General features: G+C 45.3%; 9 protein-coding genes across 12 annotated transcripts; 3 read left to right on the top strand and 6 right to left on the bottom strand.

Moving 5' to 3' along the window:
• On the bottom strand, nucleotides 1-1,466 carry LOC6501109 (transcription factor A, mitochondrial). 3 transcript variants are annotated; one of them, XM_014911409.3, is made up of 3 exons: nucleotides 1,227-1,466; nucleotides 564-1,160; nucleotides 1-381 (listed from the first exon to the last, which is right to left on the bottom strand). In XM_014911409.3, the coding sequence occupies exons 1-3, from the start codon at nucleotides 1,292-1,294 to the stop codon at nucleotides 255-257; spliced, it is 792 nt and encodes a 263-aa protein (XP_014766895.1). In that variant the 5' UTR covers nucleotides 1,295-1,466; the 3' UTR covers nucleotides 1-254. The 3 variants fall into 3 exon arrangements, with proteins under 3 accessions (XP_014766895.1, XP_001954566.1, XP_014766894.1); XM_001954530.4 differs by having other exon boundaries at nucleotides 564-1,142; XM_014911408.3 differs by having other exon boundaries at nucleotides 564-1,466.
• A 2-nt stretch (nucleotides 1,467-1,468) lies between these two features.
• On the top strand, nucleotides 1,469-2,705 carry LOC6499474 (esterase CG5412). The gene is made up of 2 exons (XM_001954529.4): nucleotides 1,469-2,049; nucleotides 2,105-2,705. The coding sequence occupies exons 1-2, from the start codon at nucleotides 1,602-1,604 to the stop codon at nucleotides 2,530-2,532; spliced, it is 876 nt and encodes a 291-aa protein (XP_001954565.1). The 5' UTR covers nucleotides 1,469-1,601; the 3' UTR covers nucleotides 2,533-2,705.
• Nucleotides 2,706-3,111: 406 nt separating this feature from the next.
• Nucleotides 3,112-4,219, bottom strand: LOC6501108 (elongin-B). Its single transcript, XM_044714045.1, has 3 exons — nucleotides 4,159-4,219; nucleotides 3,922-4,066; nucleotides 3,112-3,751 (listed from the first exon to the last, which is right to left on the bottom strand). Exons 1-3 carry the CDS (start codon nucleotides 4,217-4,219, stop codon nucleotides 3,637-3,639), a joined length of 321 nt encoding a protein of 106 aa, XP_044569980.1. The 3' UTR covers nucleotides 3,112-3,636.
• Nucleotides 4,220-5,146: 927 nt separating this feature from the next.
• LOC6499475 (signal recognition particle 14 kDa protein) lies at nucleotides 5,147-5,594 on the top strand. The gene is made up of 3 exons (XM_044718050.1): nucleotides 5,147-5,151; nucleotides 5,207-5,307; nucleotides 5,363-5,594. Exons 2-3 carry the CDS (start codon nucleotides 5,272-5,274, stop codon nucleotides 5,492-5,494), a joined length of 168 nt encoding a protein of 55 aa, XP_044573985.1. The 5' UTR covers nucleotides 5,147-5,151; nucleotides 5,207-5,271; the 3' UTR covers nucleotides 5,495-5,594.
• On the bottom strand, nucleotides 5,452-6,380 carry LOC6502675. The gene is made up of 2 exons (XM_001954526.4): nucleotides 5,943-6,380; nucleotides 5,452-5,885 (listed from the first exon to the last, which is right to left on the bottom strand). The coding sequence occupies exons 1-2, from the start codon at nucleotides 6,256-6,258 to the stop codon at nucleotides 5,617-5,619; spliced, it is 585 nt and encodes a 194-aa protein (XP_001954562.1). The 5' UTR covers nucleotides 6,259-6,380; the 3' UTR covers nucleotides 5,452-5,616.
• Nucleotides 6,381-6,567: 187 nt separating this feature from the next.
• On the bottom strand, nucleotides 6,568-9,811 carry LOC6501107 (nuclear pore complex protein DDB_G0274915). Its single transcript, XM_001954525.4, has 7 exons — nucleotides 9,418-9,811; nucleotides 9,212-9,360; nucleotides 8,108-8,954; nucleotides 7,917-8,036; nucleotides 7,687-7,851; nucleotides 7,515-7,623; nucleotides 6,568-7,458 (listed from the first exon to the last, which is right to left on the bottom strand). The coding sequence occupies exons 1-7, from the start codon at nucleotides 9,482-9,484 to the stop codon at nucleotides 7,224-7,226; spliced, it is 1,692 nt and encodes a 563-aa protein (XP_001954561.1). The 5' UTR covers nucleotides 9,485-9,811; the 3' UTR covers nucleotides 6,568-7,223.
• Nucleotides 9,812-9,946: 135 nt separating this feature from the next.
• On the bottom strand, nucleotides 9,947-11,928 carry LOC6501106 (septin-2). Its single transcript, XM_001954524.3, has 2 exons — nucleotides 11,781-11,928; nucleotides 9,947-11,270 (listed from the first exon to the last, which is right to left on the bottom strand). Exons 1-2 carry the CDS (start codon nucleotides 11,926-11,928, stop codon nucleotides 10,159-10,161), a joined length of 1,260 nt encoding a protein of 419 aa, XP_001954560.1. The 3' UTR covers nucleotides 9,947-10,158.
• Nucleotides 11,929-12,024: 96 nt separating this feature from the next.
• On the top strand, nucleotides 12,025-14,397 carry LOC6499476 (signal recognition particle subunit SRP72). Its single transcript, XM_001954523.4, has 4 exons — nucleotides 12,025-12,292; nucleotides 12,357-13,393; nucleotides 13,456-14,138; nucleotides 14,197-14,397. The coding sequence occupies exons 1-4, from the start codon at nucleotides 12,181-12,183 to the stop codon at nucleotides 14,324-14,326; spliced, it is 1,962 nt and encodes a 653-aa protein (XP_001954559.1). The 5' UTR covers nucleotides 12,025-12,180; the 3' UTR covers nucleotides 14,327-14,397.
• LOC6501105 (tRNA pseudouridine synthase A) lies at nucleotides 14,320-16,266 on the bottom strand. 2 transcript variants are annotated; one of them, XM_014911406.3, is made up of 4 exons: nucleotides 15,966-16,266; nucleotides 15,420-15,905; nucleotides 15,085-15,361; nucleotides 14,320-15,026 (listed from the first exon to the last, which is right to left on the bottom strand). In XM_014911406.3, the coding sequence occupies exons 1-4, from the start codon at nucleotides 16,003-16,005 to the stop codon at nucleotides 14,501-14,503; spliced, it is 1,329 nt and encodes a 442-aa protein (XP_014766892.1). In that variant the 5' UTR covers nucleotides 16,006-16,266; the 3' UTR covers nucleotides 14,320-14,500. The 2 variants fall into 2 exon arrangements, with proteins under 2 accessions (XP_014766892.1, XP_001954558.1); XM_001954522.4 differs by having other exon boundaries at nucleotides 15,970-16,266.
• Nucleotides 16,267-16,316: the final 50 nt, after the last annotated feature.

Genomic DNA, 16,316 nt, shown 5'->3' with positions numbered 1-16,316 from the left:
TTTTCTTTGAAAAATATAAAGTAGAAATCTTTTGTATTTAATGCTGAAGCTATTTACATAGTCCAGAAAATGACTTATTTAATTCTCGTAAAATTATCAGCAGGAACAGGAAATCTAAGTTAGATGTATGCGGGCGATCATTTCTTTTCTTTAATGTCTAACATTAACAATTTTCGATGATAGAAGTTAAACCAAAAAACAAAATGAATTATGATTTGTGATGGCATTTGGTGGCCGGATGGCAAGACCTAAATCTACTTCTCTTTGGCGGCCTGCGTCTTGCGGGGCTTTGGTTCTGGCGGATCGATCAAATTGCCGTGGCGCACAACGTCGATGTGTCCCAGGCGGATCATCTTCTCCTCCCATACAGATATTGCTTTTCTAAAAAGTTAAACATACATTCGAGTTACATAATTATGAAATAAATACATGTGGGCTTGTAAGATATACAGAAATTGTAAGCCGGATTTGTGGGTTTTCTGGCATTTGGATATTTTCTTCATTTGCTTTACACATTTTCCAAACGAAAATGTTCCAAATGCCCTTGGTAACATTCAACATACCTATACATTTCGAGTTCCTTGCGCGACTCCTGCATGTAGACCTCCTTTTCGGAGTCGGATATGCGCGTCCACTTGGCAGTGGTCTTCTGGTGCCAGTCGCGATACGTTTGCTGAGCACCCTGCGGTGTGTTCGTGCGCTCGCTGGCAATGAAGCGCAGAAAAGCGGAGGCTGGCTTCTTGGGACGGCCAAGCTCCTTTACTCGCTTGCGCAGCTGGCGGCGCTCCTTGGCCTCGACAATGTCCTGCTTCAGTTGCTTGATTTCCGCCCGCTGCTCATCTGTTAGGGTGGCGTCGTACTTGGTACGCTGCTCGAGGTAGATCTGCTGGTCCTTCTTGTACTCTGTTTGCAATCGCTCCTTCAGCTTCACGTCTGCCTCTGACCAGCTTTTGGACAGCTGGCGCACTGCGTCAATGGTGGACAATTTTGGATTGGCGGCAATGAGTTTGGGACGCTGGTCGCGCATGAAACGGAAGTACGGAGTAAGGGGCTTTTTGGGCCGTGGCGGGAGGCCCACTTGCTCCTCCAGCGTCTTCGACTGCGTCACAGGACTGTTGCTGATTCCGGCGGCTGCTAGGGGCCTGTTGGATGGGAATGGTCTGTGGTCGTTGGAGGAGGCGGGTTGAGGACGAGCTGTGCTGCCATTATCTTTGGCTACAACTTGCCTGACTTTGCCCATCAGCGAGCCGAAGAGGCTGCCTCGCGAAGACAGCATAGTTGTGGAGAAGATCATTCTCGGGCTGGGTTGACGACTGCGGTATTAGCTGGGCTAGTCCAAAGATACTGCTTCAAGGATGGAAAAAACACAGCAAACTTGTTGCATTTACGGCAAATAAGATTTACGTAAAAAAAATGCGGCATTCCTGGGAAAAACGGCCACCTGGTGGGAATTTTTTCGCAGCGCTGCCACTATTCCCAATTTTTGTATATCGATTGGTGTTATCGCCCGGCAATCATCTCTATTAAGCTCAACCTGATTTTTTACTTGTGGTTTAACCACCAGCTATAATTTAATTTTATAATTTAAAAACTCCGGTAAGATGACCAATAACGATGCGGCAGGCGATGCCCCCAGCTCAAGTCGCGCCAGCGGAAGCAAACAGCAGCCAAAGCTGGAAATAACCGAAAAAGTGAGGGTTCTCTGCTTACACGGATATCGGCAGAATGGAGATGCATTCAAAAATAAACTCGGATCGTTTCGAAAGTTTGCATCAAAGTATGCAGAGTTCGTCTTTATATCCGCACCACACGTGGCTGCTGCTTTGGAATCTTCCGCGGATCCGGTGCCAGAACAGCGCAGCTGGTGGGCCAACAAGGATGATGGGACGTTTAAGGGCACCAACAAAGGTGGACCGGCATATGGTTTCCAGGAGAGCTTGCGCCTGGTGGAGGAGACGTGGCGAACACAAGGACCCTTCCAAGGACTCTTAGGCTTCTCCCAAGGCGCCTGCTTCGTGGGTCTCATATGCGGACTGGCCAAAAAGAAATGTACGTCATTCTAATTGACCAAAAAACTCAAAAAATAAATTCTCCTTTTCATTAGTAACTTCCATCCGCCCAGAATTCGCGGTACTCTCATCAGGCTTTCTTTCCGGTAGCCTGGTCCACATGAGTGCCTACGAGGAGAGCATCACCATACCCACCTTACACATATATGGCCAAACGGATGAAATTATTCCCAAAGAGATGAGCCAAGCTCTGGCTGCGCAGTTCAAGAACGTTGAAATTTTAGAACACAGCGGCGGACATTACTTCCCGGCGACGGCGCAACAGAAGCAAACCTTCATTAACTTCTTTCAGGACCGCCTGCAAGAATATCTGGAGCACCAGGAGCTGCAGCAGAGTGGGAATGCCTCGTTTATTGAGAGTGGCGGAGAAGATGGGGACGGAGACGGTGATGCCAATGATGCTGAGGTGGCTGCCATGACAGCAGCTGCAGGATCCGGATCGGAACTAGGCGATAGTGATTAGTGAACGTTTGTTGCTTCTAATACAATTTTTACAAAAAGAAAACGTAAGTTTTTTTTCGCAGATATTGGGTGGCAACAAGCTGAATAAGTTTTGTGTATCCGCTTTTGTAATATTTGTATATTATTATTTTATTTTAGCAGCAATATAGACCCTCTAAGTGGTTTCGTTTTGTATTTATTTATTGTTTAGTTTAGAGGCTGAATATTCATTGTTTAAAATGTGAAATGCGACTTTTAGTTAATTGTCTAGTTTTCTTTCTAAGCTAAGTAAATTTGAAAGTGAATCATTTACTCAAAAGCGCAGATCTGAAGTGATTTAGTGAAGAATATCACATGACTAGAGAAGATTTATAAAAGAGAAATTTTAGAAAAAGTTTAATTTTTTTTTGTAGTTTATAGTGTTTGGTGTTGGTGTAAAAAAATTTAAATTTTTTGATGAGTAAGGGAGCCTTTATTAACAATATCAATACCGATTAGGCATCCACCAAAAACAATAGTGGCCCAAATAATATTCATCATTCATCGACGCTTACGATTCCATGCAGGGAGCAGCGATTAAGAAAATTGAAATTTTAGCACGTTCAATATCATTTCACATAATTCTTTTTATGACTGTGTATTTTTTTTTTCAACAAATTCGTATAAATTCCATAAAAAAGAAACAAACAATTGTGTGGGTAAAGTTAAGGCCGAATAATATAAAATCCCATTCCAAAGTATAATTATGCATTAGACTCTTAGTGAATTGTTCTTTGCTATAAAGAATAAAAAATGCATATTTAGCTATTGATTCTGCAATTATTTTTCGTTTTGCTTTTGACCAGAAAAAAGAATAAAAATCGTAGTAAATTTCGAAACACATTGCACTGCATGTCGAAAGCGGATCTCGTACTTCTGTTCCGTTGGGCTTTATAATTTTACTTTCAGTTCGTTTTCCGGGAGTCAAGCGAGCGACAGTATTTTTTGAATCTCTGGTTTTCGGATTAGGTTTGTCTCGTTTGCTACACATTGGTAGCCTGTTAATGTTGCTGCTTTTGATGATGTGTTTGCTGGTATTTGCCGTGGTTTGATGACTTATTGACTGACTGACTGATTGACTGCTCATTTATGCAACTTGTTCCTGTCCGTTTGAGGCCTCTTGGTTTTTCATCACTTCAGGTAAGTCTGGGGGTGCAGAGTAAGGTGTCATGTCCAGCGTCTCGAAGTCGCCCAATTCGTTTCTGTTGGAGTAATAAATGTATGTTTAGTGTTTAAAGCTATGAGTGTTTTAAGTCTGAGGAGACCGCAACCCGTTGACCGAAGTCGAATTACACGTGTCGCCCGCCAGCTGACTGATAACTCGACGGTCCGGCTTATCAGCGACTCTCGCAGTAGCGATTGAAGCTCTCACCTGAATGTCAAGCCCAACTGCGCCGGAGCCTGCGCCTTGGCTGTGGACACAGTGACGCCATAATCCTGAAGCGTACTCTCATCTTCCATGACGTCGTTGTCTTGATTGTATAACCGCTGGTCTACCGGCTGCACCTTGACTATACCTGTGAAGGCGGAAAGCGGGATTCTATCATGGAATTCTTAACAATGGTGCCATAGCTAAAAATAGGAACAAACGAATCAAACACACACGCACCTTCGATCATTCGCTTCAGCTCGCGACGCCATAATATAACACAAATTCTACCTATACCCATTACTACAACATACTATTCACATCTTCCCACTACATCCCCCCCTCTCTCCCCCCCCTTATAACCATATAACCCCCCATTAAACTTACCCTAACCTAATCCCATTCTCTCCCATTTCTCTAAAAATAAAAATAAAAATATCACTCCCCATCCTTCCTTTTATACTCTATTAAACTATCCATATATCCTATTACCATCCCCCCTCCTCCTCCACAACCCCCTCAAACCCCACATACCCCCCCCATTATCCCCCTTCTCCCCAACAAACCCCCAAAATCTTATAAATACACCCTCATTCATTCCCACCTCATCCTACCCCTTATAATCTAATCCTTACTCACTTACACATTCACCATCATCCCTTCTATTTCTTTTCTCAACCAAATTCTTACTTTTCTTACAACCCATTTCATACCAAAACCCAACTCCCCTCCTCACACTCCCTATATAAATACCTACTTCCAAAAATTCTCTTCCTCTCAATATATCTAACCAAAAACACCTTCTACATCCTATACAATACCTTTAATCCTATCCATACCCCTAACCAACTAATCCCTCCCAATACTTAAAACTATTCAAAACCTCAAAAACCTTCCCCACCCTATATCAACCCATAAGCCCTACCCCTAACACCTATCATTCCTCCTTTTTTAATCCCCCCTTCCCATTTCCACAAATTCCAAAAAACACTCACCACACACGCACCAACTCACCACACTTCCCCCAATAACCCCCACACACTTCCTATACCCATACCCAAAAACAAATCCCTCCCATTTCAAAATCCCATCACCAACCACCTCACACCCACCACAACATCAATCCACCCCATCTCCACCACCACCCTAAAAAACCAAACCTAACCACCATCCTCATTCCCCCCCTCTCCTATCTCCCCCCCTTCCACACTACCACGCACAATTTTAAGCGCTGTGAGTGAAACACATTGTTTTTGCAGAATAAGATTATAGGATTTACGATTTGCAGATGATGGCCACGACAAGCCCGTGCCCAGAGCCGGTAAACCTCCTTTGCCCAAGCCAGATACCTACATGTGCCTGATACGTGCCCAGTCAAAGTCCCAGAAGGTAACCACACGACTATACTGTAAACATTACATACTCATTGCCATTTCTCCCGCAGATTTCCACCGTCGTGCGACAGGAGGATGTGCCAACCATGATGGGAATGTACTCCCAGTTCATGAAGAGCAAAATGGACGGCCTGAAGCGGGTGAAGAAAGTTAAAAGCAAGGCCAAGGCGGCAAAGGGATAAGTTATGAGGGGAAGTGTTTTTTTTGGTTTAGATAGATTTTAGGCGTTGGGTAAAAACTCAATGTGGTCATTTGTTTTAAATGCATAATTTTCTACAGTAATTCCGTTGTTTTATTTAGTTAATCATGGCCTTGCGTAGATGTCTTTACAGCGGCGCAGGCTGAGAAGCCAATTGGGCAGTTCCTTCTGCTGCAGGCCATAAATATTCTTAGGCTTTAAAAGATGGACAAATTGATACAGATCCTCGTTTAAATTTTCTGTCAAGAACTCATCATCCAGAAAAAGCACATCGATCCCTTGGCTAAGTCCAATATGGAACGAAGCATTCGCCTTGGGAATGAAGTCTAGATACGCGGGGGCATGGTCCATTATCACTATTTTGGAAAGTCCATCTGAGAAATAGCATTTTTGAGTACTTACATCGCAATATTTTTATATAAAATACTAACTATCCAAGTAATAGATCCTTGAAATCAAATCATGGTGTATTAAGGTGAGTCTGATCTTGGTTGCTTCAATTTCTATGTTTATGGATACATTGGGCTTAAGCACTTCAAAGAGGCAATCACTATTTTCCCCAAAATTCTGCGGAGATTTGAGTCGAAAGATATCCTCTTCCGATCCAATAACGTATGGACGCCAGTTTTCAGGAATTTTAAAATCTTTGAAAGCCGCAGATGTTAAAAGCAGCGGCCCCACTATTTTTTCAAATGATTTCTTGCCCGACTCCACGATTAATGGTAGGCCAATATCGTTTAAAAACATAATGCACGTTGTTTGCAATGCTTTCTCCGACAGTCTAAAAGTTTTAAAAAGAATGCAATTCTGGTAGCGGTGTGACCGTACCTATTGGTAGAAAAAATACCAAGACACTGAAAAAAATTCTCATTAGAAAGATGTTATAATTTAACCCTATAACTGAAGATGAGTTCAAATCATTATTAAAAAATTTGGGTTCTGATTTTTTGAATTGAAAAATATTTTTTACAAAAATTAATTATTATTTTGAATGCTTAGAAAAAAAACTGAACAGAACAATAGACTAACCCATCAACAAGGAATACAATTTTTATGTTTATCAGCATAAGATTTTTTAACTTTTTATTTAAACATATACATACTGTTTGTTCTATTATCTATCACAATGATTATTTGTGTTCGCATGTGTGTTAGTGTGAGATGCGTTTGTCTTTGTCATTTAATTTGGATCACCTTACAATGGAAACAATCGAATTACTTATGCTAGCCATTAACTTTACGTCACAAAAAACTTGTTAAGCATAAGTGTAAATCTTTGAAGATTTAAATTTTTTCTTTTTTGAACAAAGACAGTCTTTAACAATATCGAAAAGGATGCTGAACATCCGACATTGCGATTTGAATGGTTAATTACTACTTGACATTTGGCCGTTAATGAGCAACTATGTGCGTTGATTTTGACAGATAATGAGAAAGTGATTACAAAAAAGGAGATACATATATGAAAACATATACAAGATATTATCATTGCTATACGTGAATGTACCAATGGGTTTATATGCCGCCCTCAAGGCGTCAATATGAAAATGACTAAAGCACGTAACAGTGCACATAAAATAATAACAATATAATAGTCCCCTTTCCCCTTTCATTGTTGGGGGGATCGGGAAATAAAAACTAATCGCCGAAATTAAATTAAATTGATTAATTCGTTTAGGTACAATATTTCAACTTGTTGGGGCTGAGGAGCACTAGTTGAATGTATTGTATCGAAGATTGCTATCGACATCGCCCACGTTGCCGCCCAGGCCAGGACTGGGTGGCTCGTCCGCCATGAGATCTGTACTGGACTGCGAGTGGCGACGTTGTCCCCGCCAGGTGCATGCATCGCGTATGCTGTCGATTAAACGCTGCGGGAATGTCTTATATTCCATATCCACCGACTGTGTGTCTCCGAAATTGAAATCAGCCACTTCAACAGTGAATCTAGGAATATAAAGTTATAGAAAACTTATAAACTCCTATACTGAGCTGATTGTCACCTGTTTCCACGCTGTATATAGTAGGCCACGCTAAATACCACTAGGATGACGGCGACCAAAGTGCAAGTAACTGGCACAACAACAACTGAAAGCTGCGATTGGCGCTGAGCTATAGTGTTAGAAATGTCCGATTAGCAAATAAGATTATTTAAATTCTTTATTATATACCCACCTTCGTACATGTTTATTGTAACCTGATTCAGTGTTTGTGAGACCTCGTTGCGTATGAAAAATAAAATGGTTTTGCTTTCCAGGAAGTATCGCTTAAATTCGAATGAACACTTATCAGTGGACCTATAATTCAGACAAGTTTCATTGCCCGTGGAATTGTAGGGTGCTGCAGGAATTACAAATATTAAAAGATTAAAAAATAGTGATATTTATAAAGTTTAATGTAATTACCATTGTACACCATTTCGCAAACTTCGTAAGGCGGCGATCCCTTATAGTTTACGTTTAATATAAGCACCTCCCAGTGCTGCAGCCAATTTTTTCCGGTTGTGCCAAATCCAGAAACGGGATCTAAATGGAAGAAACGATGTTGAGTTGACAATATGTTGAGTTAAGTATAGTTATAAGCCATTAAAACCCACCCTTTGATACTACACGGCGCTGGTAATAGCCGTATATCTTCTTGGGATCCTGAGCTATGATCTTCTTGCTCACGCAATCGTAGGGCAGCTCAGTGCCAGGCAACAAATTCAGCTTGGACAGCCGTCGTACTCCTAGCGGATCGACCAGTGCCACCGACACGTTGCCACTCGATCCATTGGCTTGTTGCTGCCTCAGTGCAGTGGTCAGATTAAGGCCAAGTAGAGCGGCATTGGCGTGCATGGCCTGAATTATGTCCCGCTTGGCACGGGCCGGCGCTTTGGTTGTAGTTGTGGTTGTGGTAGGAGTTGTTGTGGTAGCCGGTGTTGTAGTAGTTGTTGTTGTACTAGTTGTGGTAGCCGGTGTTGTAGTAGTTGTTGTCGTTGTCGTAGTTGTAGTAGTGGTAGTGGTAGTAGTAGAGGGCGTTGGTTCAGGCGGCACTTCCAGCGAAGCAACGACCAGTGCCTCGACATTATAGTATTGCTCAGCTTGCGGATATGTTGCTTGATAGTCTAGGGCAGTGGACATGCCAAGATATGTGCAGTTTTGAAACCAATACGTCTGAATGTGATAGCCCTTCTCAAGCAGATACTGCTGGTCGGCGTCGGGCAGTGATATTCTGTGATTCACCGCTTCCTGCGTGGAAACATAATCCAGCGTCCGACTCACGTTCTTCTGAATCAGCTGCAGGCTACCGCCTAGCGACTTATTGATTTGAATCGATGCCTTTCCCTGACCAGTGTTTATCCAAAAGATGAACTTCTTATCCACCTCGACTTTAAGGGATTGGTGGCCTTCCTCGGTGAAGGCGACAGACCAATTGGACGTAGAGTTACTAGTGTCTATTTCCTGCAGATAAGAAAGTTAAACAAGTATTAGCAATTGATGGTTTAAAATACAGTAACTGTCATTCAGTGCCAGTTCCATTGAACTGAATAGCCTTTTTCCTGCGCAGTTAACTCGGCTATTTATGGACGCACGCCCCACAAATACTGGAACATATCTAGCTGGCATTTGCATTCATGGGCAATTAGTCACACGGCACTGGGTCGGTTAACAGCGCTCTTTGTTTTCTTTCCGTACGATCCGGCAATGGGACGTTTTACCTTTCGTTGACCTGTGCTGTCCGTCCAGGTGAACCTGTAGGAGTCGCCGTCGTCGGGTGTATTGCCATTGTAGAGGGTTGCGGATACATTCACGGTGGCTCCCAAGAGCGCCTGATCGGGCGCCGTAATCCGAACCGAGTACGAGTGGGCTGAAATCATAACATTAATTTAATTTCCTGAAGTTTATTGATTTCTATTTTCCATACCAGTTTGCAGAAGAGCGACGACAAACAGCGACGTAGTCAGAAACATGTTTGTAGTGCCGACTGGCATTTCCCGTCAGCGTTCAATATGGAAAATCACTATTGCTTTCCCCCTACCTCTGCACAAACCATACCAATCCAACTACGGGTATTGCACCAAACAATATCTGAAGAAAAAAACAATCACAATGGGGTTCGGACTTTTCGAAGGCTTCCCTCGAACTTTCCGGGCATATGCTATGCGTTGAACACTTTTAATTAGAGTAGCGACCTAACAGAGCGTGGTTTTTAATAAGTTATATTGCATTTCAGACGAAGATTCTATTGCGTTTTTAATTTGTTCTTATTTTTGCAGTTTTCAGCAGTGTTGTCAGAGGCTGGTGAGCAACCCCCCTTAAAACAGTATTTTTTACAAAAAAAATACTAAATACATTTGGTCCTAACGCCTCCCATTTTATTTTCAGCGGCAACTCTAGATGGGATTTTGAAATTTAAAATTTTATTTCCCAAGATACAAATTAAAACATCAAGATTTTAAAATACTAAGTTCGATTTATTCGTTAGTTGTAAATACATAATCATATATGTCTGCGTACATATGCGTGTAGGTGTATATATATGTTAATATTTGAATTAAACTTAATAGTACAAATGAAAGACAACGAGATGAGAAAGCAATAATTACTTTGGGATAAGCGAGCCGCACATAATCCGTAAAACGCTGACCGGCGCATCCTCCGGCTCCTACTTCTTCTTACTCTTACCCAGGGTGAGCGTATGGTGGGCGGTGGCAAGCTGCTGCTTGCGCCGCTGGAAGTCGAGGTAGTCCTCCTCGAGGGCTTTGCGCGACTCCTCCAGCTTGCGCTTCTCCTCGGCATGGTCCCGCTTCAGCTTCTCGAACTTGGCGTGCAGATCCTTCTCGCTCTCCTTCAACTCGGCCTCCTTCTCCTTGACCCGCTGCACGAACATCTGGCGTACCTCCTCCTCCTTGGATTGCAGTTCGGCCAGATGGTTGGAGCGCTTGGCTTCAAATGTCTGCTGGAACGAAATGGGTTTGTTCTCGCTGTCCACATCGCTGAAGCCCATTTGCTCCAGCCGCTTTTGCCGGTAGAGCTCGTAGTGCCGAGTGTGGGTCTTCTCTCGCATGTCCTCCATGTTGGTGCGGATGAGCATCTCACGCAGCTTGACAAAGTCGCAGTGAGTCTCGTTCTCCACCTGTACCGTGCCCCAGGGATATTGCCGGGCGCGGATCAGCTTGTTGCCCACCTTGATGAACTCGGTGCTGCCCACAACGGCAAATGGAATGTGCGAGTTCATGCTGGTGTTTGTCTCGGCCACCGTCTCATCGTCGGTGGGGAACTGATAGATGTGTACCCCATTGGTGTTCAGTTCCTGGATGATCTTCGCCTTGAAACGCTGCAGCTCCACTTTGGAGATGGTATCGGCCTTAGCGATAACCGGAATGATGTTGACTTTGCTGTCCAGCTTTTTCATGCACACCAGATCCAGAGACTTGAGTCCATGGCCCGTGGGGCAGATGAAGTACAGACAGATGTGGATGCGACTGTCATGGCACGTGACCAGCGAGCGCTTGATCTTCAGCTCCTCCTGCAAGTAGTTCTCGAACTGGGCGTCGATGTAGTCCACCACCGCCTTGAAGGAATCGTCCTTGTTGATTTGGTCGCCATATCCCACCGTGTCGCAGATAGTCAGCTTGAGCCGCACGTTGCTCTCCTGCAGCTCGTAGGTGTGCGCCTTCAACTTGACGCTGGGCAGGGTGTGGGGGCTCGGCGTCGACTCGAAGCTGGTGTTGAACAGCGTGTCCATCAACGTCGACTTGCCCAGTCCAGTCTCGCCTGCAGAGAAGGAGTGGGAGGGAAAATGGGGGTCAGTCTCATAAATCGAATGAATCTCTTCTTCAATTGGCCACTTGGGCGCACACTTTACATTGGTGTCAGGGTGAAATTGTAGAAAGCAGCGGAGGAAATCGATTGGCCGGCACTCTGCATACTAATCGTTTCAGAGCGTCTGCTTATCAATTGTTTACCCAATTCTGGGATACGGAATGTCTGTGTTTGTAAAGTGAATCAGCTTCGCTTGACAAGAGCAATAAACTTCAAATGAAACCACTTAAAGGGGGAGAATTTTGAGAATATATTTTTGGAAAATATTTTCTTGAAGAATTTTTCGAAATTTCAACTCAAAGCAATAGAATTTATTGAAAAGTATTCCCCAATCTTTGAGAATCTTTTAGAAAATTACTATTTCCTTGAACTCAGCTGTATGTACATGCATTGGGGATTGGGTTGATTCACTGTGCCGCATACACACACACAGATACACGAACTGCACCCAAATATACACACCTATACACATGACGTTAAAAACGAATCCGTTCTGCACGCTCTTATTGACCAATTGGTCCGGCAGGCTATCGAAGCCGACATGACCGGACTGCTTCAGGGTACGAAGGTGCACCTCCTTCTTGTTAACAAAATCCACTTCAGCAGCCATTTTCACAAATCCTACGCGATCAATTAATTTAACGACAAAAAATCGTACAAGAGGCGTCGCCCAGTGTGACCGTTGAGAGAGCTGCAAATCCGGGCCTAGAAAAATACCAGAAAATACCGTTCACTGGCTGACACTGACAAGAAACAAGGTGGCAACTCCAATTGCTGATGTGTCTCACTTGTCAAACTGCAAATCGAAAGTTGAAAGTTCGCAGTTGTTTTGTTGTCTGATAAGCCTGCTATAGTAACAAGGATGTCAAAGGACGCCAATCCGAAAGAGGCGCTGATCAAGGCGGCCTACGCCGATGTTCACAAGTTTGGCAACAACCGAGAGTTCGACAAGGCCGTCAAGGCGGTTAATCGCAGTGAGTTGAAAAGCTCCCAATCTTACAATCATCATGTGCTAATCCCCAAAACTCGTTTCGTTAGTCTTGGGCGTAGTTCCTGACGATCCCACGGCCCTGCACTGCAAGGTAGTGTGCCTGGTGCAACTATCCAAGTTCGAGGAAGCGTACAGGTTCATCGAGAAGAATCGCCTGTCCTCGCTGGCGTTCGAGAAGGCCTACTGCGAGTATAGGCTCAATAAGCAGGTGCAGGCTTTGAAGACCATCGATGACACGGGACTGCAGCCACTGCCGCCGAACTTGAAGGAGCTACGCACGCAGGTGTTGTACCGCCTGGAGCGCTATGACGAGTGCCTCGATGCGTATCGCGACATCATCAAGAACACCAGCGATGACTACGAAGACGAGCGGCGGACCAATCTCAGTGCGGTGGCAGCCAACCTTGCCGTGGATAAGAGCAAGGATGTGCCCGAGGTGCCGGAGGACACCTATGAGCAGTACTTCAACAGTGCCTGCATTCAGTCGAACCGCCAGAAGTACGCTGAGGCTGAACGCAAGCTGCGCACCAGCGAGAAGCTCTGCCGTGAGTTCCTCGAGGAGGAGGGCGCGTCCGAGGAGGAGATAATCGAGGAGGTGGATGTCATCCGTGTTCAGCTAGCCTACTGTCTGCAGCAACAAGGCAAGATCAAGGAAGCAGCTATTATCTATGCAGACTGCTTGCGCCACAAACCCAAGGATGCTGCCTTGGTGGCCGTGGCCAGCAACAATTCTGTGGTGATCAACAAGGATCAGAATGTGTTCGATTCTAAGAAGAAGATTCGTGCTGCCTTGGCAGATGCCTGCGAGCCGAAGCTCACTTCCCGTCAGAAGCAGGTCATTGCCCTTAACAACTGCCTGTTGGCGCTTTACACCAATGCCGGCGACCAGGTGCAACAACTAAGCCAGAAGTTGGCACAAACCTATCCGCAAGTGGAGTTCGAGGCACTACTCATCCGTTGCACCCAGCTGGCCAAGGACCGCAAGCACAAGGAAGCCATTGAACAGCTGCAGAAGTTTGCATCCACCCACCAGTCGCATGCCTTTGTGAGCAAGTTTGCCGTCATTCAGCTGCAGCTCCTGCAGGTAAGCTTAATTTAAAGAAGTTAAAGAGAATCCTCTCTAAACTTGCTATTAACTCCTTTCAGGGAAGTCGCAAAGATGCTATCGAAACGCTGCTGTCTTTGGGCGAAGCCAAGTACAAGCCTGGAGTTGTGTCTGCCCTGGTGTCCCTATACTTGGGCACGGATAACAAACCGGCTGCCTCGGCTCTCCTCAAGTCCGCGGTCGACTGGTACAAGAAGAATAACGTGAGCAGTGGGGACCTATCGGACATGTGGCGGCAAGCTGCCGAGTTCCATTTGCGTGGCGGAGCCTCCGAAACGGCGGCCAGCTCGCTCGAAGAACTTCTCAAGCTTAATCCCAGCGACACCAAGGTCCTGGCCCAGCTTGTTATTGCCTATGCCCAGTTTCAGCCTAAGAAAGCCCTCGAAATTAGCCGGAAACTGCCCAAGCTCGAGACCCTTACCACCGCGTCGGAAATCGATGCCTTGGAGGCGGCCAACTGGGTGATGTCCACCAAGGCAGCCAAGAAGTCGGCAAATGCCAAGGTCGAGGCCTCCCCCAGTACTCCTTCGGATAAGAAGAAGACCCAGAACCGGAAGCGCAAGGGCAAGTTACCCAAAAACTACAATGCCGAAGTGGCACCCGATCCGGAGAGATGGTTGCCGAAGTACGAGCGAACTGGATTCCGGAAGAAGCGCGGCGGAGCCCGTGGCAAGGATGTCATTAAGGGTTCCCAGGGCATGGCCTCTGGAGCTGCTGATCAATAGTGAGTTTTCCCAATAACCCACTTCTGTTCAAATTATAATTTCCACTTCTTTTTGCAGCGATATGTCCAACCGCGTTAATCTGAGCAAGAACTCACCCGCCACTCCCGTCTACCAGGAAACTACGCCAGGTCCCAGGCAACAGCACCGCAAAGGTGGCCACAAAAAGAAGAAGGGCGGACGTTTTTAAGTTAACATCCACTGCAGATGTATATTTTTTACTTCCGATCGCCAATTATATGAATCGATTTTGCATGTTAACTTAAAGTCTATTTCTCGCGAGCGGGAATAAAGTACAGGCGGAAAGTATACGTTATTTTAGTAACATATAGAGACTGGAAACAGACCCTTAAGCTATTTAGTTCTACTCGTCATTATCATCATTGGCGCCATCCTTACTGCGCTTGCCATCTGGCGGCGGAGGAGCGTCGTCCCGCCGGGTATCGTACGAGTGGTAGTGGAGGGTGCCCAACCAGTCCAGCATGTTGCGCTGCTCGGCCTCGGTTTTGTAGATCTGGCTAAAGATCTCCCGCTCAATGAACTCATTGACTTGCTTCTCTTGTTTCTCCCAAGTCAGCGGATTATGGATACCATCCTTCCCGTACCGATCATTGTACCTTTCATAGTGGACTGTGTCCAGAACTAAGCCCAGCCCCGGGGCCATAGGAAGGTCTAGACGTTCCTCGGTGAGCGCTCGTTCCAAACTCTCCGTCGTCGTGTTGCCGCGCACAATGGCAATCGCCAAGCCCACCATCTTCCGGATCTGGTGCAACATGAAGCTCTGACCCTTAACTTTCAGCGTGACGAACTCGATTCCCTGGGGGCTAAGGAACGGGTCGCTGCTCACGAAGGACATGATGAACCGTTTCGCTGATGGATCTAGAAAGTTTCTAGAGAGTGTTCCATTAGAAGTTAATTAGAATACAACAATATATTGGATGAGCTTACTTTTTGCTGGTAAAATTATGGAAGTTTTTCGTGCCCTCGTAGAGTTTAAGGGTTTCTCTCACTTTCTCCAGCAGCTCCGGAGTAATGCGGTAGGTGTCATGCAAGTCTTCGATCTTCTCCTCAGAGGATGCAAAGGCCACAGTGGGCAGGGTGTAGGTATAAGTTCGAGCGTTGCATTGATCCTTCGCATTGAAGCCCTTGGTCACGCGCTCCACACCAAAGAGGCGTATCTGGTCGGGAAGATCTGCGTTGAATGCTTCCAAGTCGAGCTCATCAGCTGGAAAGATATGTCTCTTACAGTCTTCATTTATTTGTATTTAAAACAAAAAACTTACGCAGCTTAACGGAGCACACTTGGCGGGCCGCTGAGACACCTTTGTCGGTGCGAGCCGCTCGCTGAAAGCAGGCAATCTGCACCTGCTCGAAGCTGTCTTCCGTTATCCACTTGTGCTTGAGCATGGCCTTGAAGAGCTCCTCCTCGATGGTCTGCATGCCGGGGTTGCGCTGCATACCGTAGTAGTTGGCTCCGCAGTAGCTCAGCAGGATTGCACTCTTCTTCCTCTTGATTCTGTCGGCGGGATCGAAGGGCGCGCGTTTAACTCCGCTCGCCGCATCCTCATCGTCCTGCGTCTTCCAATCCACCCACTTCTTTCGTTTAAGTGTCCGTTTGATCCGGTTGGTCTCCTTAACGGTCTCCTCCTCGGCCAGTTTCGCAGCCTTCCTGGCTTCGGTTTCCAGCTCCAGCTTGTCCAGGGCTTCCGACATGGCAGCAGCGAAGGATTTTTGGCGGTGCCAGTGATATTGCAAGGTCTTCAGGCGAACTATTGGATAGGATACACCATTTACCATGTAAGATAAAGCTAGTTGAAGTTTTAATTAACCTGCCTTGGAGGAGCAGCTCAAAATCTGACTGAAAAACATTAAAATAACAGACAAGAGAGCTGCACGTGCTAGAACAGCTGTTGCGTGTTATGGAATTTTTTGAAAAAGATGCAATCGATTGGCTATTCTTTGCACAAACAGGCCATGTTTTCAATTGTCCATCATATTAATGCAAATAATTAGCCACTTTAAACAAACTTTAGCTGAATTCAGGCTTTATAATAAAATAAAACAAAACTTAAAACGGGGCTTGAACCGAATGAAGCAAAGACTCAAACCACATCTTGAATAATCGATAAGAAATATCGATATATTGATATATTATCAACAACCCTATTCTCCGCTCTAGC

This window comes from Drosophila ananassae, chromosome 2L (assembly GCF_017639315.1).
Source record: "Drosophila ananassae strain 14024-0371.13 chromosome 2L, ASM1763931v2, whole genome shotgun sequence".
Lineage (NCBI taxonomy): Eukaryota > Metazoa > Arthropoda > Insecta > Diptera > Drosophilidae > Drosophila > Drosophila ananassae.
Note: the sequence above shows the minus strand (reverse complement) of the source record. Positions and strands in the feature narration are given on the sequence as shown.

Bases quoted from the DNA above. Each gene is read 5' to 3' on its own strand.
- LOC6501109 (XM_014911408.3), bottom strand. From the start codon at position 1,294: ATGATCTTCTCCACAACTATGCTGTCTTCGCGAGGCAGCCTCTTCGGC. The intron at 382-563 runs GTATGTTGAATG...TTAACTTTTTAG, and splicing joins AAGGAACTCGAAATGTATAG to AAAAGCAATATCTGTATGGG.
- LOC6499474 (XM_001954529.4), top strand. From the start codon at position 1,602: ATGACCAATAACGATGCGGCAGGCGATGCCCCCAGCTCAAGTCGCGCC. The intron at 2,050-2,104 runs GTACGTCATTCT...CCTTTTCATTAG, and splicing joins CGGACTGGCCAAAAAGAAAT to TAACTTCCATCCGCCCAGAA.
- LOC6501108 (XM_044714045.1), bottom strand. From the start codon at position 4,219: ATGGGTATAGGTAGAATTTGTGTTATATTATGGCGTCGCGAGCTGAAG. The intron at 4,067-4,158 runs GTGCGTGTGTGT...CCGCCTTCACAG, and splicing joins GCTGAAGCGAATGATCGAAG to GTATAGTCAAGGTGCAGCCG. The intron at 3,752-3,921 runs GTGAGAGCTTCA...TTACTCCAACAG, and splicing joins CAGTTGGGCTTGACATTCAG to AAACGAATTGGGCGACTTCG.
- LOC6499475 (XM_044718050.1), top strand. From the start codon at position 5,272: ATGTGCCTGATACGTGCCCAGTCAAAGTCCCAGAAG. The intron at 5,308-5,362 runs GTAACCACACGA...TTTCTCCCGCAG, and splicing joins CCCAGTCAAAGTCCCAGAAG to ATTTCCACCGTCGTGCGACA.
- LOC6502675 (XM_001954526.4), bottom strand. From the start codon at position 6,258: ATGTTTTTAAACGATATTGGCCTACCATTAATCGTGGAGTCGGGCAAG. The intron at 5,886-5,942 runs GTTAGTATTTTA...GCTATTTCTCAG, and splicing joins AAGGATCTATTACTTGGATA to ATGGACTTTCCAAAATAGTG.
- LOC6501107 (XM_001954525.4), bottom strand. From the start codon at position 9,484: ATGCCAGTCGGCACTACAAACATGTTTCTGACTACGTCGCTGTTTGTC. The intron at 8,037-8,107 runs GTGGGTTTTAAT...TCTTCCATTTAG, and splicing joins GCGCCGTGTAGTATCAAAGG to ATCCCGTTTCTGGATTTGGC. The intron at 7,624-7,686 runs GTGGGTATATAA...CTAACACTATAG, and splicing joins TACAATAAACATGTACGAAG to CTCAGCGCCAATCGCAGCTT.
- LOC6501106 (XM_001954524.3), bottom strand. From the start codon at position 11,928: ATGGCTGCTGAAGTGGATTTTGTTAACAAGAAGGAGGTGCACCTTCGT. The intron at 11,271-11,780 runs GTGTGTATATTT...CCTTCTCTGCAG, and splicing joins TTTTAACGTCATGTGTATAG to GCGAGACTGGACTGGGCAAG.
- LOC6499476 (XM_001954523.4), top strand. From the start codon at position 12,181: ATGTCAAAGGACGCCAATCCGAAAGAGGCGCTGATCAAGGCGGCCTAC. The intron at 13,394-13,455 runs GTAAGCTTAATT...AACTCCTTTCAG, and splicing joins TTCAGCTGCAGCTCCTGCAG to GGAAGTCGCAAAGATGCTAT. The intron at 14,139-14,196 runs GTGAGTTTTCCC...TTCTTTTTGCAG, and splicing joins TCTGGAGCTGCTGATCAATA to CGATATGTCCAACCGCGTTA.
- LOC6501105 (XM_014911406.3), bottom strand. From the start codon at position 16,005: ATGTTTTTCAGTCAGATTTTGAGCTGCTCCTCCAAGGCAG. The intron at 15,906-15,965 runs GTTAATTAAAAC...CCTATCCAATAG, and splicing joins GAGCTGCTCCTCCAAGGCAG to TTCGCCTGAAGACCTTGCAA. The intron at 15,027-15,084 runs GTAAGCTCATCC...AACACTCTCTAG, and splicing joins CATAATTTTACCAGCAAAAA to AAACTTTCTAGATCCATCAG.